At 37.1% G+C, this 21,889-nt stretch overlaps 1 protein-coding gene across 1 annotated transcript; it reads right to left on the bottom strand.

Annotated features, from left to right (window-relative positions):
- Nucleotides 1–251: 251 nt before the first annotated feature.
- On the bottom strand, nt 252–3,031 carry LOC119996275. Its single transcript, XM_038842852.1, has 3 exons — nt 2,664–3,031; nt 2,364–2,461; nt 252–654 (listed from the first exon to the last, which is right to left on the bottom strand). The coding sequence occupies exons 1-3, from the start codon at nt 2,914–2,916 to the stop codon at nt 601–603; spliced, it is 405 nt and encodes a 134-aa protein (XP_038698780.1). The 5' UTR covers nt 2,917–3,031; the 3' UTR covers nt 252–600.
- Nucleotides 3,032–21,889: the final 18,858 nt, after the last annotated feature.

A 21,889-nucleotide genomic window follows, 5' to 3' on the forward strand; every position in this document is an offset into this window, starting at 1 on the left:
TTCCGCAGTATTTTAACCCTACCAAGTGATATTTAGCATTCTGGATTTTTTTATTTATCTGTTTAAATCACTTATTTTGTCCTCCACTCTTCTGCTGCCCCAGCATTTAAAACTTATTTGTAACAAAAAAATTCTTTTTTAACTGTTACGAAAACTTTTCCAGAAATTTTCAGTTCCCAGCGAGTATTTATTATGAATTATATTGTGCATCATGAATTGCCTAAAATTAAAATATCATCAGGCCCCAAATCACAATTTTCACTTCTTGCAAACTATAGCCAAATACATAATACATAATCAAATCTACACAAAAAAAACAGTAAATTAGATGGCAGCTTCAATGGAGTACAAAACTAAGAGCAACAAGTAATTTCATGACAATTGGACTTTGTAATGATATTACACCACTCGGCATTTCTGTATAATGATACTCTTGACAGCAGCCGGTGAGGCTATAGAGAATTAAATTGCTCTTATAAATATATATCTATACTAGACAAAAGAGACTCAACAACCAATCTCACTTGGATCAACAATGGGGATGTAACAGAGACATCTCGAAATCACATGAAAGATCAAGTTACCGACCTAAAAACAATGTTACACACTCTGTAGTTTGCTTGTCATCTCTTTGGCCTTTCCATCTTCCTTTCCCTGCAATTAGCAGATTAAGAACATTTAAAACAATGCAAACCAATAAAATGAAAAAGGTCAAGAACAAGTCAGCAGTAATAATTTAAACAGAGGCTTGTGAAAGTAATCCTCTTATCTTAAGAACGCATCATTACACTGGATTATAAAACTCATCATGATCTTGTCAGTACTTAATAAACATGACATTCTTACACGAGATCAGCAGAAGCAATATGATTTCCATCAACCATAGCTTTTATAAATCAGACTGGCCTTCTGTGGCACTTGATCCAACTAACATGATGTCTACAATTATTATTTCAAAAACTAGAATCATAATAAGGACTAGTCTAGTAATTCCCAGAGGTGGGATTCCTTAAACTATACGAATTTTGTATAGTGTCAGGCCAATTTTAGACTCAATTGCTTTTGTTTACTTCTTTTTTCTTCTTGCATTAGGAAATTACTTCCCTTAATTAAGATTTAGACGTTAGTCTTACTCTTGAAAGATAAGTCTTGGAAAAGTAACCTATTAGAATGACTTCAGTTAATGAATGCTTTACAAGACAGGATCAAGGGGAGCCAGAGCCGTATTATGAATAATTTATCAAAAAGAGAACTGGCTAATGAAGTCTAGCTCACATAGGCCCTTCACTCCAACATATCTATCTCATATGTCAACCTGGAAATAATTATAACGTAATCTGGAGCAAGGAGAGCCTGAGCTGTATAAGTCCTGCCAGTCGGATGTCGTGCACTGAAAATATACATGTCAACCACTATTATCAATTTTAACCTTCTCACTCCAAAAAGAAGATAATTTCCACCCCACTTCATAAATTCCTCTTGCTATCCTCCTCAATTTTGTGAAAATACTAAATGCCTTCCCAGACAAAGCAAAACACACTATGAGCAAGTGCATGCTGAAAGTTCAGTTAGCACCTTTTCAACCTTGGTCATCATTTTCTAGGAAAGAGATGGGGGGAACCACCAGGCTAGACCTTGGCCTTCACTAAGTGTCAACTATATGCCTGGAGTAAAAGCCAAAGCAGAATAAAAGATTTCCCAAGTGTTATGAACCATTGAATAGAAAGCTTTTAGGAAAGCTGCAACCAATGGCTTTGTAATCATCATACCAAAGAGCCATACAGTTCATAGGCCAGACTGAAAATTAAAGGGCAAAGCAGCATATGACTTAAATCCAAATTCAACTAGAGATTTCTCTTTTTGTTCTTAATATGCTAAAAATGCATAAGAATGGATAAGATTACATGGTAAAAGGAAAAGACTGAACCTCTTCCACAAAGTGAAAAAGACCAAAACCCCAATCATCTCATTCGCCAGTAATGAACATTCATAATTACACAAGTACAACAGTCATTTCTTTATCATGTCCATTAAATGCTGAATTTAGTAATTTGAGAAAAATCAGAACGCAGATCTGCAATCATTTATTCTATTATACACTTTAAACATGGCATGAATGATTTCAACATCGGTGGAAGTTACAATTCATCTAGCCAGACACCTTCAACCGAGAAGTAAATGCTTAGAAGTTACTTCACATGAAACTTCTAAGTCAATTCATCCCACAAAATGACAGCTTAAAGTAGTAAAGAATCCCCAAAACCCCCACTTCGTACCCAATCAAGGAAATCAGACACAAGCAGCATAAAATAGATAAGTAGAAAAACAATAAATTATGATAAAATGGAAGGAATCAATCTTACCAATCCCTTGCTCTCATAATAATCATCCAATGCCCACTGATACTTGGACTGATCTAACCCAAACCACCGCGCCAAACGATCATCCAAGCTTGAATGTGCTGCAAAATGGTCCAAGATAAATAATCCCAACTTACCATGAAAGATTTGAACTAAGAAAGAACTTCACAAAAACGAAACCCATAATTTCAAATTCCCCACAGTTGAGGAAATCTGGACAGCAAAAGAGGCTAAGGCACACTTAACATAGCTTTACCATAGATCAATCAACAAACACAAGCTCAATCGATGACATTTTCATACCATTTTGGACTCTGGTGACTGCATTTTTAAAGAACCCCGGAGCAGCAGACCCATTGTGTGTGGATCGGGTAGATACCGACTTATCCAACTGCTGCGGAGGAGGCTGAACCATAGGCGGCGGCGCAACCTTCTTGGGGGACTCGAAGACCGGTTCAGCCGGTTTCGGAGTAGAAGGTGGGGTCACGAAGACAGTGTACGGCCCAATTTTACCGATCGTAGGCGGGGGAGTAGAGGGGTCTTTGGTGATTGGCATTTTGACGGAAAATTTGGGAGAGGATGAGGGAAGGTTAAAGGGAAAGTAAGACGAGGAGTAGACTTGGAGACTGAGAGAAGCCAAGTGAACAGTGCACGCAACCCAAGTGGGTTATTACTACCGTCAAGTCTACAACTGGTTAGATAGATCTTTGTCTTTTCTTTTTTAATTTAATTTAATTTTCAGATTAAATATTATGAATAAACTGAAAAACTGCATTGGAGGGTCTCTTCTGCACATGAATTTGTCTAAAAGGGTTGCCATTTTAAGTAATTACTAGTCAAAATCCCACTCTCTTTTTTGTTTTGTTGAGTTTTATTTGTTAGATTTTCAGGTGTCATCTTCCACAACATCATCGTCATTTTTCGAATCTCTTTTACTTGTAATCTCCCCATCAACAGTACCATCCTAATGATCAGTAAAAAAATGTTTACTATTATTGAGGCAAGGCAATCCACACAGTCAAGCATTTTATATGCATCAAGATAAATATAACTCTAGATGCAAGAACATGTCACCTCTCCCGATCTTTCTTTAATATTTGTCTTTTAACATTTTCCTCATAAATTTGCAAACACATGTCTAACATTTTCCGCACAAATTCATTTGCGAGTAATCGTCTTTCTCCAACTCTGTGGAATTCAAAAGAGTTTTTATATTCAGTAGTAACATATATCAAAACATCTACAAGAATCTAAAATAATTTTTATACATACTTTGTTTTTCTTATATAATAGTAATACCTAGAATGCACTTGCACCCCCAACCATGACGTCAAGATCAGTATCTAATAAATTTAATATTGTATATTCTTTGTTCCCATATATAATCAATCTGTTACTTTTAGTTGAAACACGTACGAAGACCTTTGAGATTCTTGAGTTGAGGAGGAATCTCAGACGTTGAATCACCGCTTGGGCTATCGGCTGAGATGAAGGTACCAACAATCCTTTGCAACTCTGTATCAAACATTGTGAAAATAGCTTTACTCGTATCGTCGGACACCTGAACCTCAACCTTGAAATTGCAGGAACATGTCTTTCCTTAGGCATCGCTAGTAAACTAAAGCATATCAGAGAAAAGTTATTATAATCTCGATGGGAATACTTGGTAGTAGGAAAAACTGAGTTCGTGTTGCATAAATTGTAGCGAAAAAGTAAGAATAAGCTTCTTCTTACAAACCTCGCCTGTAAAGTAACACCATCGGCATTTATTTTCTGAATTCATGTGATGGTAGCACGAACAGTCCCAACAATATAATTGTCCATTTACTTTTCTGGCATCTGTTATTAAGCCAAGCAATAACAAAAATTAGAAAAGCACAATTGCAAATCCATATTGGCCAACCAATGACAATGACATTAACAAATTCCAAACAAAATATAAGAGCATCATTGAAAAGCAAGGTTCTGGCATGGAAAATTTCTCATTGAATGAAAAATTAGCCCGCTAATATGTTGATAAATATAGAACAACCATTTATTGATAGACAGAATATGCATAAATCTATTGCACCAAAACCTAGATATATACATAACAAATCATCACACATATGAGATATCAAAAACGTGAATATAAAAATATAATTAGATAACAACGTAAGTAGATTGACAATAATGCCAGCAGAGGAAGTTTTGTATTTTGGTTAGCCTCTCAAAACTCAAAGCAGTTTGTGTAGCTAGAATGTGGTGGTTCCATGATTTGCAAAAAAGCAGAAAAAACATTACAATTTACAACAGAGAAGGAATCGCCAAATTAAATGATAGTTTGTCAAAATAACTTCCCCGTTAGTGCCACGATATTTGTTCCCCGTCAATCATCCTTGATATCTACCTTTCCGTCCATTTTTCTCATTGGGTAATTGTTTGCTGTCTGAAATAAAAATAGAAATGAATAGCTGCTCAAAACCTCTCTCTTTTTATTAACCCTTCATGTGATACTGGTCACGTTAACACCATTCACCAACTTAAAATGGTACCAAATTATAGTCACCTGTTACCATATGCACATACTCCACATACATAATTTAATTCATCATTCAACCTCTTTTGTGGGTATCCAATATTTTTGTACAACCTATACTACAGTGAAATCCTAAGAAAATGGCTTGAAATTACAATATATAGAAATTGTTTTAGAACATTTGTAAGTTCTAACGACTCTAGCACCAAATTTATCTTAAATATAGAATCCAAAAACACGCTATAAATTGATTTCAAGTAAAAGAATCACACTAAGATGACCACATGCATTAAAAGGAAGTTGCAAATAACATGTTCTAAGCTAATCTACATCACACAAATCTTGGGTTGATGTTGAATTAAAGTTTGGGACCCATTTGGACCAATATGAATAGGTTTTGACGCAATAAGCCTCAAGTAGTGACTGAAAAAAAGAAGTAGTAGTAAATCAAATATCACTAACCTCTTCATCGGGTAAATCATTATGATGCTCGATCAAATTATGATTTTCCACATCTGCCTGCTTGTTTAGTATCATGAGCAATATCCTTTTCTTTCTTTTTTTTCCTGAGAGTCAGTTCCCCTCCAAAAAGCTAACATTGGGACCATCCATCAGTAAAATTAAAGAAAATCAAGTTCAAACACTAACCTTGAACTGCAGTGGCCAACGGCAAGTCCATTACTTCGCGACCGTTAGCTTCAACAATTTGTCTAATCCACCAGTACCCATCAATCTATGCTTGAAGGAATAAGAAAACATATCACGAAGGACCTCAATAGGCCAATACATGCATTTGAAAAAAGAACATTATACATGAACTTGCCATAGACGCTGCTGGGCGAAAGGGCCGAAGAGTAGAATTTGATTAAATGGAAAGTTAACAAAAAGCACCAGAACATTAGTATTCAAAAAGGAATTCCGAATCTCAACATTTATAAGGTCAAAACATGGGATCACAGTAGTCATTACAAAGATGCAAAGGTGGATAACATTACCTCTCGGAGACTAAATTTCCAATATACTTTGACTTTGCCGGACTTATCAACTTGATGCTTGACCAATTCTTCACATGGAAAACGTTCAATGTTATCAGACTCATGGGCTTCTAAGGAATCCTCTTTCCTAAAGCATGAAACCTTAAATTTCTGCGAGAGATGAAAATCTTTGAGTTATTGTGCAAATAGAGACGGAGAAAATTGCAGGGAAAATTAAAACAGAGAGAAAAGGGATATAAACCAACCTCCTATAAAAGGATCAGAAAATCAATGTTAATTGGGGGCTTAAGATTTCCCTATGCCCAATACAATGCCTCAAAATCGCCTGCTTCTTTCTTCTCAGACAATCCCCCGTGATTCCCTTCTACCTTGCAAAATCAGTGCGGTTTTGAAATCGGTGTGAGACAATGATAGTTCTATTCCTTTGACTGCTATCCAGATAAGCGAAACGGCGACAGGTAGCAGAGGAATCGTTGAACTGAGAGGGGAGAGAAATACGAAACGTTCGACCTGAACCTTTACGTTTTTTTTTAAATTTTTTTATTGAAATCGTGAGAGCGTCTGAAAAAGAAATAAAGGAATTGTAGACAATCCACGTGAGAAGATACAGAGAGTTTTAGCTGACCAGGTGTCAAAAAAATAGCAACAGTTGTTAGAGCCTGAGATGAAAATCCTTGAGTTATTGTGCAAATAGAGACGGAGAAAATTGCAGGGAAAATTAAAACAGAGGGAAAAGGGATATAAACCAACCTCCTATAAAATGATCAGAAAATCAATGTTAATTGGGGGCTTAAGATTTCCCTATGCCCAATACAATGCCTCAAAATCGCCTGCTTCTTTCTTCTCAGACAATCCCTCGTGATTCCCTTCTACCTTGCAAAATCAGTGCGGTTTTGAAATCGGTGTGAGACAATGATAGTTCTATTCCTTTGACTGCTATCCAGATAAGCGAAACGGCGACAGGTAGTAGAGGAATCGTTGAACTGAGAGGGGAGAGAAATACGAAACGTTCGACCTGAACCTTTACATTTTTTTTTAATTTTTTTATTGAAATCGTGAGAGTGTCTGAAAAAGAAATAAAGGAATTGTAGACAATCCACGTGGGAAGATACAGAGAGTTTTAGCTGACCAGGTGTCGAAAAAATAGCAACAGTTGTTAGAGCCTCTACTTTATATATAAGTATAGATTATCAAGTTTTTAAAAAAATTAACAAATTAAAAAAAAAAAAAACAGAAATGCAGTCGTAAATCAATACTAGTATGTGTGCGACAAAATCTCATAGCATCCATATTAGATTATCTAAACATAGTTTTTTCTGTAAATGGACAATAAATATAGAGAACTTATTAAGAGTGTGTTTGGTTTAGCTATTTTCCAAGTATTTTCTGTTTTCATTTCCTAAGAAATAAAAAAACACTCTATGTAGTAATTCGAAAGAGAAATCGAAAATTTACTGATTTCCTTATCGGTACGAATAAACGAGGATCGGTTTCTAACTTGATTACTAGAACCAAGAACGATTCCACAGTACAACCACAGTACAAACACTTTCTATTTTTGCTTGTAAACTTGAGTTCTCCAAATCAAATATTGGAATCCACAGTGATTTCTCTATACTATGTTCTCTCTTTTTTAAAGAGAAAAAGACGTCAGTTACAAAATTGTAACTGATGTAAGGAAGTTACTGGAGACAACTGCTCAATAACCCACCTATGGGTTGGGTTGGGTCAAGCCCTCATGGGCGGCCCATATCCAAGATCTAATTTCCAACATCTCCCACTCGCCCATGTAGGGCTGAGTCCCTTTTAATGTAAATTTTAAATTTGTACAAGTAAAATTCATACAAGTGAATGAACTGTGCGACCTGAAGTACACAAATAATGGGAGCTCCAATATAGAAACCTTCCATAGGCCATATAGGAGACATCAACCTCTTTGAGAAATTATTTCTCCCGAATATGTACCCATATACCCCAAGTATTTTCAGCTACACATGATTGAGTATTATCCAATCCCTCACGAATTCTATACTCAATCCATCCTTACAATTACAAGTATTCTAAATCAAATCAAACTCTTTCGAATGAGATGATTCCGGCCTGTGAATACCAATAATAGGTGTAAAACCAATAAATACTTTTCTTTTCGCCCTCATACCACTCAGATATTAATCAACATGTTTTCCTTGGAGTGTTCCTTTATGTCAAATCATTCCATAACCATAGGTGACACTCTTAAAGTAGCAAACATTAATTCATCACATCATGACATAGTAAAGAAGCAGGGATCTATTCTTTACTTCCTGAATGATCGCTTGCACATGTAATATGAAATACATGCTATGGTGGAGCTTCTCTTTTCTTATCCTCATATAAAGAGCGCATGTCATTGTTCTCCTCGTAAGAGGAAATACACCGTATGAGTCTGAGTCTTGTCACCAATTCATAGGCGTCAAACTTGAAATTCTCATCTACTCACTATCAACAATGCCAGATGACTAATTTCACACTCGACATTCTACAAATAGACTCATGAATGGTGAGGAATCATTCATGTCAGCTCTTCTTGTTCTAAGAAACTCATCTTGGCCCTAACCAAGGCGACTCCATTTTCAATAATATTGAATTAAACTCGTTCCCACTGTGCCCAAGTCGCGTTCTGAGCATTCTAATTCAAATAGTCTCTTCTCTACTCACCCTTCTAGTGCTAGAGGCGATTGCTCGTGTGTGTGAGCCAATCCATATCTATTGACACACTTCATAAATTATGCTATCAATACTCACAGTGTATGCCATAAATAAATGTTGAATAATTTAATACATTAAATGGCATTTAAATATTATTCAACAGCTGCAAATATTTACATGATCCACATAACATATAACATTCTAAATCACATTCTACGTAAGTCTAGGGATCTCACATGTTTAACAAATGCGTCCCTAGATATTGGTTTGGTAAGTGGATCAGCCACCATATCATGTGTAGAAATGTATTTGAGGACCACTTCCTGTTCAGCAATTGCGCCTCTAATATAGTGATATCTCATCCTGATGTGTTTGGTCTTTCCATGGTATTTGGGATCCTTGGCTACAGCCAATGCAGTAGTGTTATTGCAGAAAATTGTCACAGGTTCTGACGCTGATTTGACAACTTCTAAATGTTGCAGGAAACTCCTTAACCAAACTGCATCTTGTGTTGCTGCAAAACAAGCTACATACTCAGCCTCCATCGTAGACAAGGCTACACAGGATTTCTTCTTGCTACTCCATAGTATTGCACTACCATTAAGCGAGAAATATCTTGAAGTTGATTTAGACGGATCTATTTATCCTCCCTAATCAGCATTAGAATAATGATCAATCTCAAATCCTCCTTTCCTTGGTAACATAGCATGTAATCTGAAGTCCCTTTCAGATATCGCAGAATCTTTTTGACTGCTATCCAGTACTTTTGACTAGGGTTCGATTAAAATCGACTAACCAACCCAACAATATAACATATGTCGGGACGTGTACATATCATTGCATACATGAAACTACCGATAGCATTAGCATATGGTACTCCGGACATTTTTTCTATCTCTTCTGGAGTCTTGGGACACATATCACGACTTAGGCTCAAGTTCTTATCAACAGGGGTATCCATCGACTTGCTATCTTGCATGTGATAGCACTCTAACATCTTTTTGATGTAAGTCTCTTGATAAATTCCCAAAAGCCTTCTAGCGTGATCTCTTATGATCTTCACACCTAGCACGTAGCTAGCCTCACCCATGTCTTTCATTTCAAAGTTCGATGATAACTACTTCTTAGTGGCATAAATCAATTCTTTGTTATTCACAGCCAACAAAATGTCGTCGACATACAAGGATAAAATTATGAAACCATTACTTGAACGTTTTAAATACACGCAATGATCTTCTTCCATCATTGTAAAGCCATCCCTTTGGATTGCTTGATGAAACTTGATGTTCCATTGCCTAGATGCTTGTTTAAGACCATATATGGATCTATTTAGCTTGCAAACTTTACGCTCTTGTCCTTTAGACTCGAAGCATAAAGGTTGATCCATATAGATTTCCTCATCTAGTTCTCCATTGAGAAATGCAGTTTTCATGTCCATCTGGTATAATTCTAAGTCCATGTGTGTAACTATTGCTAGGACGAGACGAACTGAAACCTAGCGATAAATCAACCAAGTCCCAGACTTGATTAGTTTTCATAGACTCCATCTCTTCTTCCATAGCTTTAATCCATTCCTTAGCTTTAGGACCAGATAGAGCCTTATTGATTGTTTTAGGCTCTTCATCATCCTGTGGAGTAATCATGAATATTTCCCCCTCAATATCAAATCAATGACGTGGAATTCGTTCACGAATACTTCGACGAAGTTGAGATTGCTCATGATCTTGCTCCATAGGAGTTTGATCAGGCACTACATCACTCCCACTTTCCCTAGGAGGATTAAGAGTTTCCTCTAATCCCTCTACTGGTATAGATGCGCCATTTTCTAGATTTTCCATTTCGTAAAATTAGAAATCTTTATCAATCCACCACTCACAGGAAAGTCCTTTTCTAAGAAGACAATATCACGGGACTCAATTTATGTCACCTTCCGATTAGCTTCTTCACCAATAAACACGAATCCTTTAGAGTGAGAAGAGTATCGAATGAAGATACACTTCTTCCATCTAAGACCAAGTTTCCCGTGGTGATGGGAATTATTGTGAACATAAGCTGCACACCCCTAAGGATGTAAATTACCTAAATTAGGTTTTTCACCATTTCATAGCTCATATGGGATGAAAGGGATAGATTTAAAGGGCACACGGTTAAGAATGTAGGTAGCAGTCAATATTGCATCTCCCCAAAAGAAAATTCATAAATTGGCTTGCGCCATCATTGACCTAACCATGTCTAATAGGGTCCTATTCCTTCTTTCTGCTATGCCATTTTGTTACGGAGTATAAGGAATAGTTAGTTGTCGAGCTATACCCTTTTCATCACAAATTTTTTTGAATTGGTCAGACAGATATTCACGACCTCGATCGGTCCTTAAAGCTTTGATCTTTGTGTTTAATTGATTCTCCACCAAATTGGTGTATTGTTTGAAGTAGTCCAATGCTTCAGACTTGTGTGAAATCAGATAAACTTGACCAAAACGTGTGAAATCTTCTATAAAAGTGATAAAATATACTGCACCATGCCTAGCCCATACATTCATTGGTCCATATATGTCAGAATGAATAAGCGGTAATGGACTATTGGCTCTCTTGGCTTTGCCAAATGGTAATCTGGTAGCTTTTCCAGCTAGGCATTGCTCAAAAGTGAGCAATTCTACTTTGGCGAGAGATCCTAGGAGACCTGCTCAAGCCCATCTATTTAATCGGCCTTGCCCAATGTGTCCTAATCTAGCATGCCATAATACACTATCAGTACTTGGAACAGAACTGGAATTTTCAACAACATAGATAGATGCATTGTCATTGAGTACAATATTAACGGTGTCTAACACCATAAAACCATCCAATACATAGCTAGAACTATAATATACATTGTCCAGAAATATTTTCACATAACCTTTATTAAAAACAAGATGAAAACCTAGTCCTAGCAACACAAGAACAGAAACTAGATTTCGTCGAACTTCTGGAGGATAGAGCACATCATGGAGATAGAGTGCGCGACCTCCCTGTAGCTCTAGCTTACAAGTATCGATCCCAAGCACATCAACGAAAGCATTGTTCCCCATGTATATACATCTACTCCCCTTCAGAATCCGACGAAAATCTACAAAAGCTGTTCGGTCCCTTGCTACGTGGTTGGTTGCTGTCGAGTCTACAATCCAATAAGACACAGATTCAGCAAGCATTGAGCAACTACTAACATACAAGTTAGATGGACTAAAGTGGTCAAACATTACCTTTGGCTCAGTGTAATCACGAGTAAAGTGACCTGGTTTGCTACAATTGAAGCACTATTGTTTATGCTTTTCTTGCCACCGTGTGTTTCCCACGCTTGCGCTTGTGTCCACTAAAACTAGCTTCATTCACCCTCTTACCTTTATTAAGACCTTTCCCTTTTCCCTTTTTGCCACCAGAGTTTGATGCTCTTCGTGAATCAGCCATAAAAACCTCTTCAGTAGGTTTTTCAGTGAGAAGACGATCTTCTTCAAGCTCCACATGGCGAGCGACCTCATCAAATGTCTTTATGTTGTCGTTGTGGGTAAGGTTAACACGCATGTGTTCCCAAGTACTTGGTAAAGAGATAATAACAGCTTGGACTTGCTGCTCGTCAGTCATTTTATGCCCAGCAGTCCTCAATTCACTGATCATGTTGGACATGACTGTTAGATGCTGCCTCATTGTGTGATTCTGGCGCTTCTTATAACCATCAAATTTGAGGGTTAACTAACGAAGTCTAGTAGTTGAGATCCCCCCATATTGAACCTTCACAGCATCCCAAACTGCTTGAGCTGAACGGTGCTTCTCAAAGCGCAGCATTATGTCATTCTTCATGCTGCTCAACATCAATATGTGAGCCACATGATATTTGCGCTTATAGGCTTGATATGCTTCCATATCACGCCTATGTTGAGCAGTGTTCCCATGCTCAGGTTCAGTCATTGGTTGAGTGATTGTTTCCAGCATGTCTTGCTCTTCTAGGAGATACTGAATCTTACAATGCCAAACATCTTAGTTCTTTTCATTTAGTTTGTCTCCTTGGTTCAGGTCAGCGACAATGCTTTTTGTTGCAGCCATTTCAACTATACAGACACAATTGCTAACATTAGAATCTAGTACAATTTAAATTTTCAAATAATTTTGCCACTTCATTTCAAATCAATAATATTAATATAACATATGCCACAGAAACGAATAACAATGTAAACATTCAATCAATTCCCATTAGCATAGTCCAATTAGTATTTTTGATTCAAACTAGTGTAAAATATTATAGTTATTAGTTCATCTAATAACTCTCACTATTTGATGACATTCCCATTCATGCACATTTATTGTAATTACATAAAAAAAATTACATAAAATAAACATGCCATTAATGAAAATATTCAATATGTACATCAAATACATAAAATATGTATATACATAAGAAAGATGTACAAATAAAATAAAGACAACATAAATCACATGCTAGGAACATAATCAAGATCCTTTTTTATGTCATCTTCATCTTCTTCGTTACGTCTATCAAGTTCGTACATCTCATACCATGGAACAAATCGAGCAGCAGAATCCAAATGATTTGCGCTATGACCAGTGCATCGTATACCCATATTAGCATACAAACGTTCCCTCTCTAGGAGCAACTCATCCGTGAGAGTTTCGAAACTCAACTTGCTCAACCTTTGCTTCAATGAGTCTCGAACCATGCTCCACTCTTCCGGTAGAGAATCGAGAACAATTTGAATTAGTTGCTTGATGTAGAACTCATGAACATCCCGTATCCTCAAATTTTTCATCCAATTATACATATGATATATGTGTAGATGCATGGTGTGACTAGGATTTTTCCTATATCCCAATAAGTGTATTATTTAAGCTCTTGTAACCACTACAAACACAAATAATTAAATCACATTAATAATTAAATTTTTAATTATTTAATTATCATATGTAATGATTTTTCGGTTACCAAAAAATTCCAGAAAAACAATAGAAAAATAGAAAATATTGTTTTAATTAATCTGGAAAAAACAGAATTAAAATTGGATGGCACACACGCCCTCATAGGCCCAAACAAATTGGATGGTCTAATGAGAGATGGTGCACTACACGCGCCACTGTTATGGATCGCGAGTTAAACCCAATCCGTACCCGCCTATCCGACCCGCTACTTGACCCTTTTAGTTGACCGGGTTGACCCAACTGGCGCGTGAGCGCTCCGCCAGGCAGGTGAGCCTCACGCGCCACCTTCTGTCAGTTTTGGCCGAAATTTTTTTTCGATCAGGACAAATAGGATGTCTAGATTTCATTTCTGGTCTTATATTTACCATTACAATCTTTTAAATTGGTGTTTGACATTCAAACTCAAATGTCGCGACTGTAATTCATCAATGAAAACATAAAACCAGAATACTAGTTTCGATACTTATCTTTGAGAATTCATATAAATTCATAAGTTCTCAAAAATTTTAACAAAAATATCCGTTAGAAAGCTTGTTTCAAGAGCTTTCCAACCATACCAAACTTGTTCAAAGTAAAATTACATATGATACTCAAATTTTTATGCAAATTTCCCATTTTTTTCACGATTTTTGAAGAACATAAACCTGATTTACACAATTTTCAGCCATCTATATATGTTCTAATCATGCAAATCGTATTCAACATTATAGAAACAACCTATGCTCCGATACCAATGTAGTGTTTCTAAAGAGAAATCTAAAACTTACTGATTTCCTGATCGGTACGAATAAATGAGGATCGATTTCTAACTTGATTACTAGAACCAAGAACGAATCCACAGTACGAACACCTTTTGTTTTTGCTTGTAAACTTGAGTTCTCTAAATCAAATATTGGAATCCATAGTGATTTCTTTGTACTGTGTTTTCTCTTTTTTAAAGATAAAAAGACGTCAATTACAATTTTGTAACTGACGTAAGAAAGTTACTAGTAGTTGCCTCCAAGACAACTACTCAATAACCCACCTATGGGTTGGGTTGGGTCAAGCCCTCATGAGATCACGAAAAATAGAAAATTCTAAAAGGTTGTTTTCCAAAATGGGAAACACGAAAACACGGAGTTCTTTGTCTTTTACTTCTTTCCGTCTTTCCGTCTTACCATCTCGGTGAATTACACAATGAGATCACGAATAAAGGAATGACCGAACGAGGGAGTATTGTGATGGGTTGGTGGGCTAGAAAGGCATAGGCTAGGACGTATGGGTTTTGTATACCTTGGTTCTTGGTTGGTTTGGGTTTGTGTTGGGTTGGCTTCTGCTAGGTGGTAGGCTGGTTACTGCAAGTATGGGGCATTGTTGTGCTTTTGGAATTGAGCCAAACTTTAGTAATTGAGCTTATCTAGTTATCTGTACATAGATTAGAAAGATGAACATTATTTGCACCTCGTTTTTTACTAAGTACACCCCATTAACCCTTTAAAAACACACTAGAGTGGGGTGTACTTATTAAAAAATGCGGTGCAAATAATGTTCATCCATTAGAAAACTTATTCAAAATAGGTTAAATCCTACATATTTTTTTCTTTTTACAATCCATGCATGATTATGTTTATCAAAAGTGTTATGATAAACAGAAATAGAAAATAGAAATATACATCAAACCAAACATGTTTTCTGAGTTTCTTATTCCTTAGAAAACAAAAATAGAAAATAAAAATGGAAAACAAAAACAGAAAAGGAAAATAAGAAAACATAAAATAAACCAAACGGACTCCAAGTGATCTTGTGCAAGATCTTTCCCTCGTCTTTGGGACAAGTGCCAGCAAGATGGTTCCATCAGCTACTCCCAAATTCAATTGAATCATGGAGGCAATTGGCCAAGCAATTCATCTTCAATTTCATAGCGGGAAGTAAGGAACCAAGGACCCTGAGCACACTTCTCACTATGAAGCCAAGTATAGGGGAAGGCAAAAGCGATTACCTCTCAACGTATTTGGATGTTTATTAAGAGGTGGAAGATTGGAGTAAGAAGACAATCGTTACTTGGTTTTGCCTTGGTCTTCTGGTGGAGAGCAGGTTGGAGGAGTCTTTAACCCTATATGAGCCAAGCACTATTGTAATTTGCAGGATAGGGTGAGGAGATATGAAAAGATGGAAGACGGTCCCTTGATTGACCAATAAAATGATAGATCGGCCTCATCCAAGAGTTCATACAACCGATAATCACGAGGTGGTCGGTAGAAAGATGATTGAAGGGGGACCAATCAAGGAAGCTAGTACTCAACAAACTATATGGAATTCAATACCCTAATCCAAAAAATATTTTGAGAGATAAAGGATGAGTCGTACATTGTTAAACCACCAAAGATAGCGGTTGATCCAAGGTACATAAATCAAAACAAATATTGCAACTATCATCAAGACAAAGGACATTGGACAAGAGAATGTGTCCAACTGAGACAACATCTTCATAGTCTGGTCAAGCAAGGGCGCCTGGCTCTATATGTGCAGAACCCCCAAGCGAATGAACCAAAGCGTAAGGAAGAGGAAAAACCAATCATTAAAGCCTAAAGGCAAGGGGAGGATCCCCCGATTAGACTATTGAGATTATAACTTTGAAGGGAGTAAAGGATGTATCATCTATGAATAACACGACTTTAGACTTTTCATCAGGGGCGACCCCCAATTGAGAAGAAGCTGAGGTTTCCAACTATTGACATAACATTCATAGATCAAGATTTGAATAGTGCAAGTGTCGAGCACGATGATGGGCTGAAATGAGAATTCTACCTTTGAGCGAAAAGCCAGAGGTTTACTCCCTTCAGACTTCGAGGATTGAGAATTGGCCCGCAGATCGCCACTCAAGTTCCTTAAAGTGACATATTTATGCCTTTTTGGATGCTCTTTAAAGAGGTCATGTCCTTAGAACTCTTTTCAACACAAAGTGGAGGGTCAGAAGAATCTTTCCTTGAAGGTGGAGTAGAAGGGAAAATTGCATGAATAGGGGCTAGTAAGGGACTAGTTCTGTGAGAGCCACCCATGCTTGAGCTAAAAGCCTTCAGAGGATGAGCCATCAAAGTGGATGAAGAGTTTGCAATAATGAAACAAATAAATAAATGAATAGAGAAAGAAGACATACAAAAATAACATAGCACTCGCACACACATTAGATTCCTCCAGTTTTAGGAGGTTTCAGCCGACAACAGTAAAATCAACTAAATCACCACTAAAACCCTCTAACCAGCTTTCATTGTTGGAGGACGTATAGGAAACCTGGACTAGACCAAGTACCTCAGCTCAATTGGCATGAAAAGAATGAATAAGGGTGTTGCCTAGGTTGAAGGAAAGGAAGAATTCAACTACCCAAACTTTGTCAACTTCTGATGGCAAGCGAAGGAACGACACCACCGAGGGCCTATAACCTAGAATTACTTGGGCAGATCGGCAGAATGGCTTTATTTCCCCATCGCCTAAATGCTTATAGAATTTAGCTAGTTCTGGACACAGACCACATGCCCAAATTAGCCATATAAAAGGACCAGCACTTGAAAGGAGCAACCTGGGTTAGAACGTGGGAGATATAACAGCCAATAGGATTGGCTAACTTAAGGACGTGAGACAACTGACTTGGAATGACAAGTGGACCTCAAATAAGCTTGTTTGGGTTCATCTCACCTTCCCTTTCGCTGAACACCCAACCTTGACTACGAATCAGGAAAAAAACTCCTTCTCAGTGTGTAGATGAAGTGGGCAAAACAGTGGATAAGGGGTTGGGTTTTCTCATGGGGGAAAAGGTTGTATTCCTCCTCGACACTACTACACTTGGCGAATTATACTCTCTCCACATTGATTGGTCTAACCCCAAATCCGTATGTCCTATTTAAATAGTCAACCCAATTAACTATAATGAAAAAAAGTTATAATTGCATTGGTGGGAGCGAGCTAGACGACTCTCAATGACTCTTTGAAGAATTCGGAGAGTGAAAACCTCACTCCACCCTCAATGACAACAATCAAGGGGGAACTTCACCCAACCATCAGTGAATTCACCAGGATAGAAGAGTGTGAGCTTGCACTTGGGTGGGAAATCGTTAGTGGAGGCTCTTTCTTTGAGTGAAAGCTCACACTTGTAGTAGTTTCACAGTGGCAAAGATACAACTGACATGTGAATTGAAAGTGAGAAAAACCCGTCTATTTACACAAGAGAGGCTTTAGAACCACGAGGTGGCAGTTAATGGAGGAGTCGAAGAACCAACCATCACTTTTGACAGTTCAAATGATGAAATCGGGTTCCGAGGCAAACAATAATTAACCTTGCAAAGTAGGGGTAAGCCATCGCAAAGTAAGTTATGAAAGAAGCAAGCAGATCTAATATGAGATTCAGTATCACGACAAGCTCGACCAATAAGGACGGGCTCAGCTTGGATAAAATCCAAGCCAACCTTGGGGGTAATTATAGAGGAGTAAAACCTAAAGGCATAAAGTTAACTTGAAGCACCAATGGGGTGCGGACACGTATCCCACGATAAGCAATTAAGGCATGGGATCAACAACTAATCCCTTGATTGGTGTCACGGATCGGCCACTACAACCGATACACATAATTAGCGGAGTCAAATTGGCTAATTAAGAATCCCTTAATTAAAGGGATTAGAATAGTACTATAAAAGGTGAAAGATAACACAAGATATGGGACTCTTTGATTACAAAAATACTCACACTTGATACTGGAGACTAACTTGAGCATCGCAGTCTTCTCGATTATCCACGATGGTCGTCGGATCTATTGACATGTTCTTACAGGAGATCAACGTTAGAAGGAAGCTTTTTATATTTGATTGGACGATTCAAGCTTTGATAATTTTTTATGTTGCACTCGTTCGTATCAGATCCAATCCCAGTTGAACTAATGAATCATAAACCGATAAATTTTTCAATTCGATGACCGGTCTGATTTTTACAACCTTGGATAAAACGCAAAAATGGGAGCATTGAAGTAGTTTAGTAGATATTGGATAGGCAAAAAGTCCCATTAACCGATAAGACAATTTTTTATGTTGAACTCATTCATATCAGATCCAATCCCAGTTGAACTAATGAATCATAAACCTATAAATTTTTAATTCAATGACCAGTATGGTTTTTACAACCTTGGATAAAACGTAAAAATGGGAGCATTGAAGTAGTTTAGTAGACATTGGATAGACAAAATGGTTCATTAAATAGTTTAGTAGACAATGGATAGGCAAAAGGGCCCTTAAATGATAAGACATTTTGTCGTCTATATGAAGTTAAGCCCAAAACCGTGTGTCCACCACCCCCTAAATACGAATTAAAACTGTTGTGTTAATTATATACATATAATTACGCACCCTTTACATGGTATTTTATGGTTCTTAGAGTGAATTGAGGATCGATATTGCCTAAGAATTGTATATTTACACATTGCAGGTGCCTAGGAGCATATCGAACGAAAAGGAGTCAAATTGGATTAAAGATTGAAGAAATTACAGATATTGACAGAGAGGATTTTCGATTGATCGGCCAATGCTTAACCAAAACTTACCAGAAAAGATTTTTGATCGATCGGGGATCAATCTCGATCGATAGGCCAGACCTAGATCATGATTCTGTGGATTTCTGAATGCCTAACAATATCCCAAACTCATGTGGGTCCAGTTCAAAACGACACCAATGGGTATTCTAAACGACATATATGTAAAGTCGGGTATAAAAGGATAAATTTTAGGGTTTTAGGGACATTCTCTCCCATTTAGGAAGAATCCTTGGAGGCTAGGGCTTAGGAGACCAAGAGGAGGCAGCTTTGGAGCTTGGAGAAGAAGAGGATTTTAGGGGGTTTCTTGATTTCTTTCTCTAATCTTTGTAACAATGACTGCTATTCTTCATTATATGATATATTTGCACTCTTTCAGGGACTAATCCTCTTGCTAGGGTTCTAATGGAGCCCAACCTTGAATATTGAATGACCTTGCTTTGTGATTCTAGATTCCTCTTTCTTATTGATTGTTTATGGGTGTGTTTAATGCTTTTGGGTGCTTGATCACCATCTAAATGATTTGTCGCCTAGATTGAAACGGAAAGGAGATTTTTAGGATTTGCCTCTTGCCATAGACGATATAGGGTGCATGAACCACAGAAATGTAGGGACATGACCTATGCAATTGCTAAATGGTTAATCCATAAATCTTAATGGGTCTTCGTCTTTTGAATCCGATTGTTAGACATAACAGGGAGTTGAGATAAAGGCACTTCCAGTGTGACCAAACATGGAGCATTGGAGAGGTTAGGGAAATCGATTGTCAATAATTGAATAGGGATTATGGATTAGCGAATCAAGAGAATTCTATTGGATAGGTGGTAGTGACATTAGGTATCCTAGTACCTTCACTCCTTGATTTATTTATTAATTGCTTTTAATTACTTATCATAGTGTTAGTTTATGATCAAACCCAATCTTCACTTTTCTACTTTAGCATAACTTAACCTTAATTGATATGAATTTGAATTGTCAATACATCCTTGTGGGAACGATAATTTTCTTATCATTTTATTATTTGTGCTATTTATGCGCTTGCAATTAAATCCATATCAAAAACCTAAGTCACTAAGATATCCCACGCCTCCTAATTCCATATAAAAACTCCATTATACTTATACCATGCTCTAATGACAACGTGGATATGGAGGGCGTGAGGGATTTGGGTTGTTACTCTCAGAGTTGGGTACTTGGGATTCATTTGGCATAGAATATACACTAGAATATATGTTATTGATTTATTTAGAGCATATGCGGTAAAATATTATGTTTAAACGTTTGATGAAACTTAATTTAGATGTAGAGTATGTGTTGTGAATTTACCAGTAAGGGCTTAAATCACAAAACAAAGTATTTAAAAAAAGAACCCATTTTATTTTTTCTTCACATAATAATTATTCAATGGTGGATTTCTTAGGAACACAACTTCTTAGTTTTCATCTCTTTTTTTGTGACATTGAAAACAATGTAATCTTATCAAAGTCCTCCATTGTTATCTGCAAGAACTTTTTCAAGAAATTTTCTAACAATCCACTTCTTTGATTCTTCGGGTGCCCTTCAATTGACCTTGATGGTGAATCTTGGAACAAAACCCTTTGATTTCTCAGCGAGTCTTGGCACAAAACCGTTTGATTTCACAGTGAGTCTTTGGTTCAATTCAAGTTTGTTTACCGATGATGGAGAATCTTGGCACAAAATCTCAACTTCCTAATATTCATCTCTCTTTCACATATGAGAATAATCCTTGTCTAATCCTTTGATTTCCCAATCAGGATCAACCACTTTCATGATTTGTCTACTAAGGTGACGAGAAATGGCTTTCATCAAATAGGCTAGAGATGGGGAGGTGACGATCATGGAGCGAGAGACGCGAAGGGCAGAGAGAGTGTAGTCTGTGTAAAAAGCCAAACCAATAAGAAGAAACACTCCAAATGTCAACGTATATTTTAATTGCAACGTATATGTAGCCGTTTCCTATCCGTTTGGTAGCACAGCGTAGCCAAGTTTTTTTCGCTAGCAACAAATGCTTGGCCATGCTCTACCAAATGCAGACTTGGTTTCTAAAGCTTCCGCTAAGAGCTTGACACGAATGAGGATTCTCTAAGTTTTGGGCCTAACTTTTTGGGCTTCGATGTGAAGGCCCAAATTTTGACACTTTCAAAATTTTGTTCATGGTAATAATGTTGACAAGCAACTCTACGTACCCCAATTTACGACCCTATTTTATCTCAAATTCTACATGGCATGTGTGATAGTCATTGATTATAAATACACATATAAGACTTACTGTTGCTTATCTTCTGCTCTGGACAAGATATTTCACAATTTTGGCTATTGGGAAGAGGAGTTTTGTGTTGTAGATGATGAATTAGTAGGTGACCCAGGGTTTGCTGTCAGCCCAAAGGATTTGATAGGATTTTACACCGAGTCTGAATCTGTACCAAATGTATGCAGTTAGAGAACACAAGACTGTTGGCTCGAGGTTTACCTTCCAGGAAAAGGACTTAAAATTCATGGAGTGTCAATCTAAAAAAACGCATGAAACAAAAAACTATCACCAGAATGAAAGAGCTTCTATTAAACGAAAATGAAAAACAACACATTGCTGGAATGAATTAGAAATTTCATTGACAAGGGATACATCCTAAGATGTAGGTGTACTTTACAAGCTAAAATAAAGATATCACCGCAGGGACTTTGAAAAAGGAAAGACAGATCTAAAACTAGTTGGCCAAAGTCATGCTAAGTAAAAAGATAAGTGGCTGGAGCCATGCCTAAGAAAGCAATAAAGGATTAAAGACGCTGAGTCT

Source organism: Tripterygium wilfordii, chromosome 4 (assembly GCF_013401445.1).
Source record: "Tripterygium wilfordii isolate XIE 37 chromosome 4, ASM1340144v1, whole genome shotgun sequence".
NCBI lineage: Eukaryota > Viridiplantae > Streptophyta > Magnoliopsida > Celastrales > Celastraceae > Tripterygium > Tripterygium wilfordii.

What these genes read in the sequence shown, in the direction of transcription:
- LOC119996275 (XM_038842852.1), bottom strand. Translation starts at nt 2,916, where the DNA reads ATGCCAATCACCAAAGACCCCTCTACTCCCCCGCCTACGATCGGTAAA. An exon ending in AGTCACCAGAGTCCAAAATG is followed by an intron (nt 2,462 to 2,663) that starts GTATGAAAATGT and finishes ACCATTTTGCAG; the next exon opens with CACATTCAAGCTTGGATGAT. An exon ending in ATTATGAGAGCAAGGGATTG is followed by an intron (nt 655 to 2,363) that starts GTAAGATTGATT and finishes TGCTAATTGCAG; the next exon opens with GGAAAGGAAGATGGAAAGGC.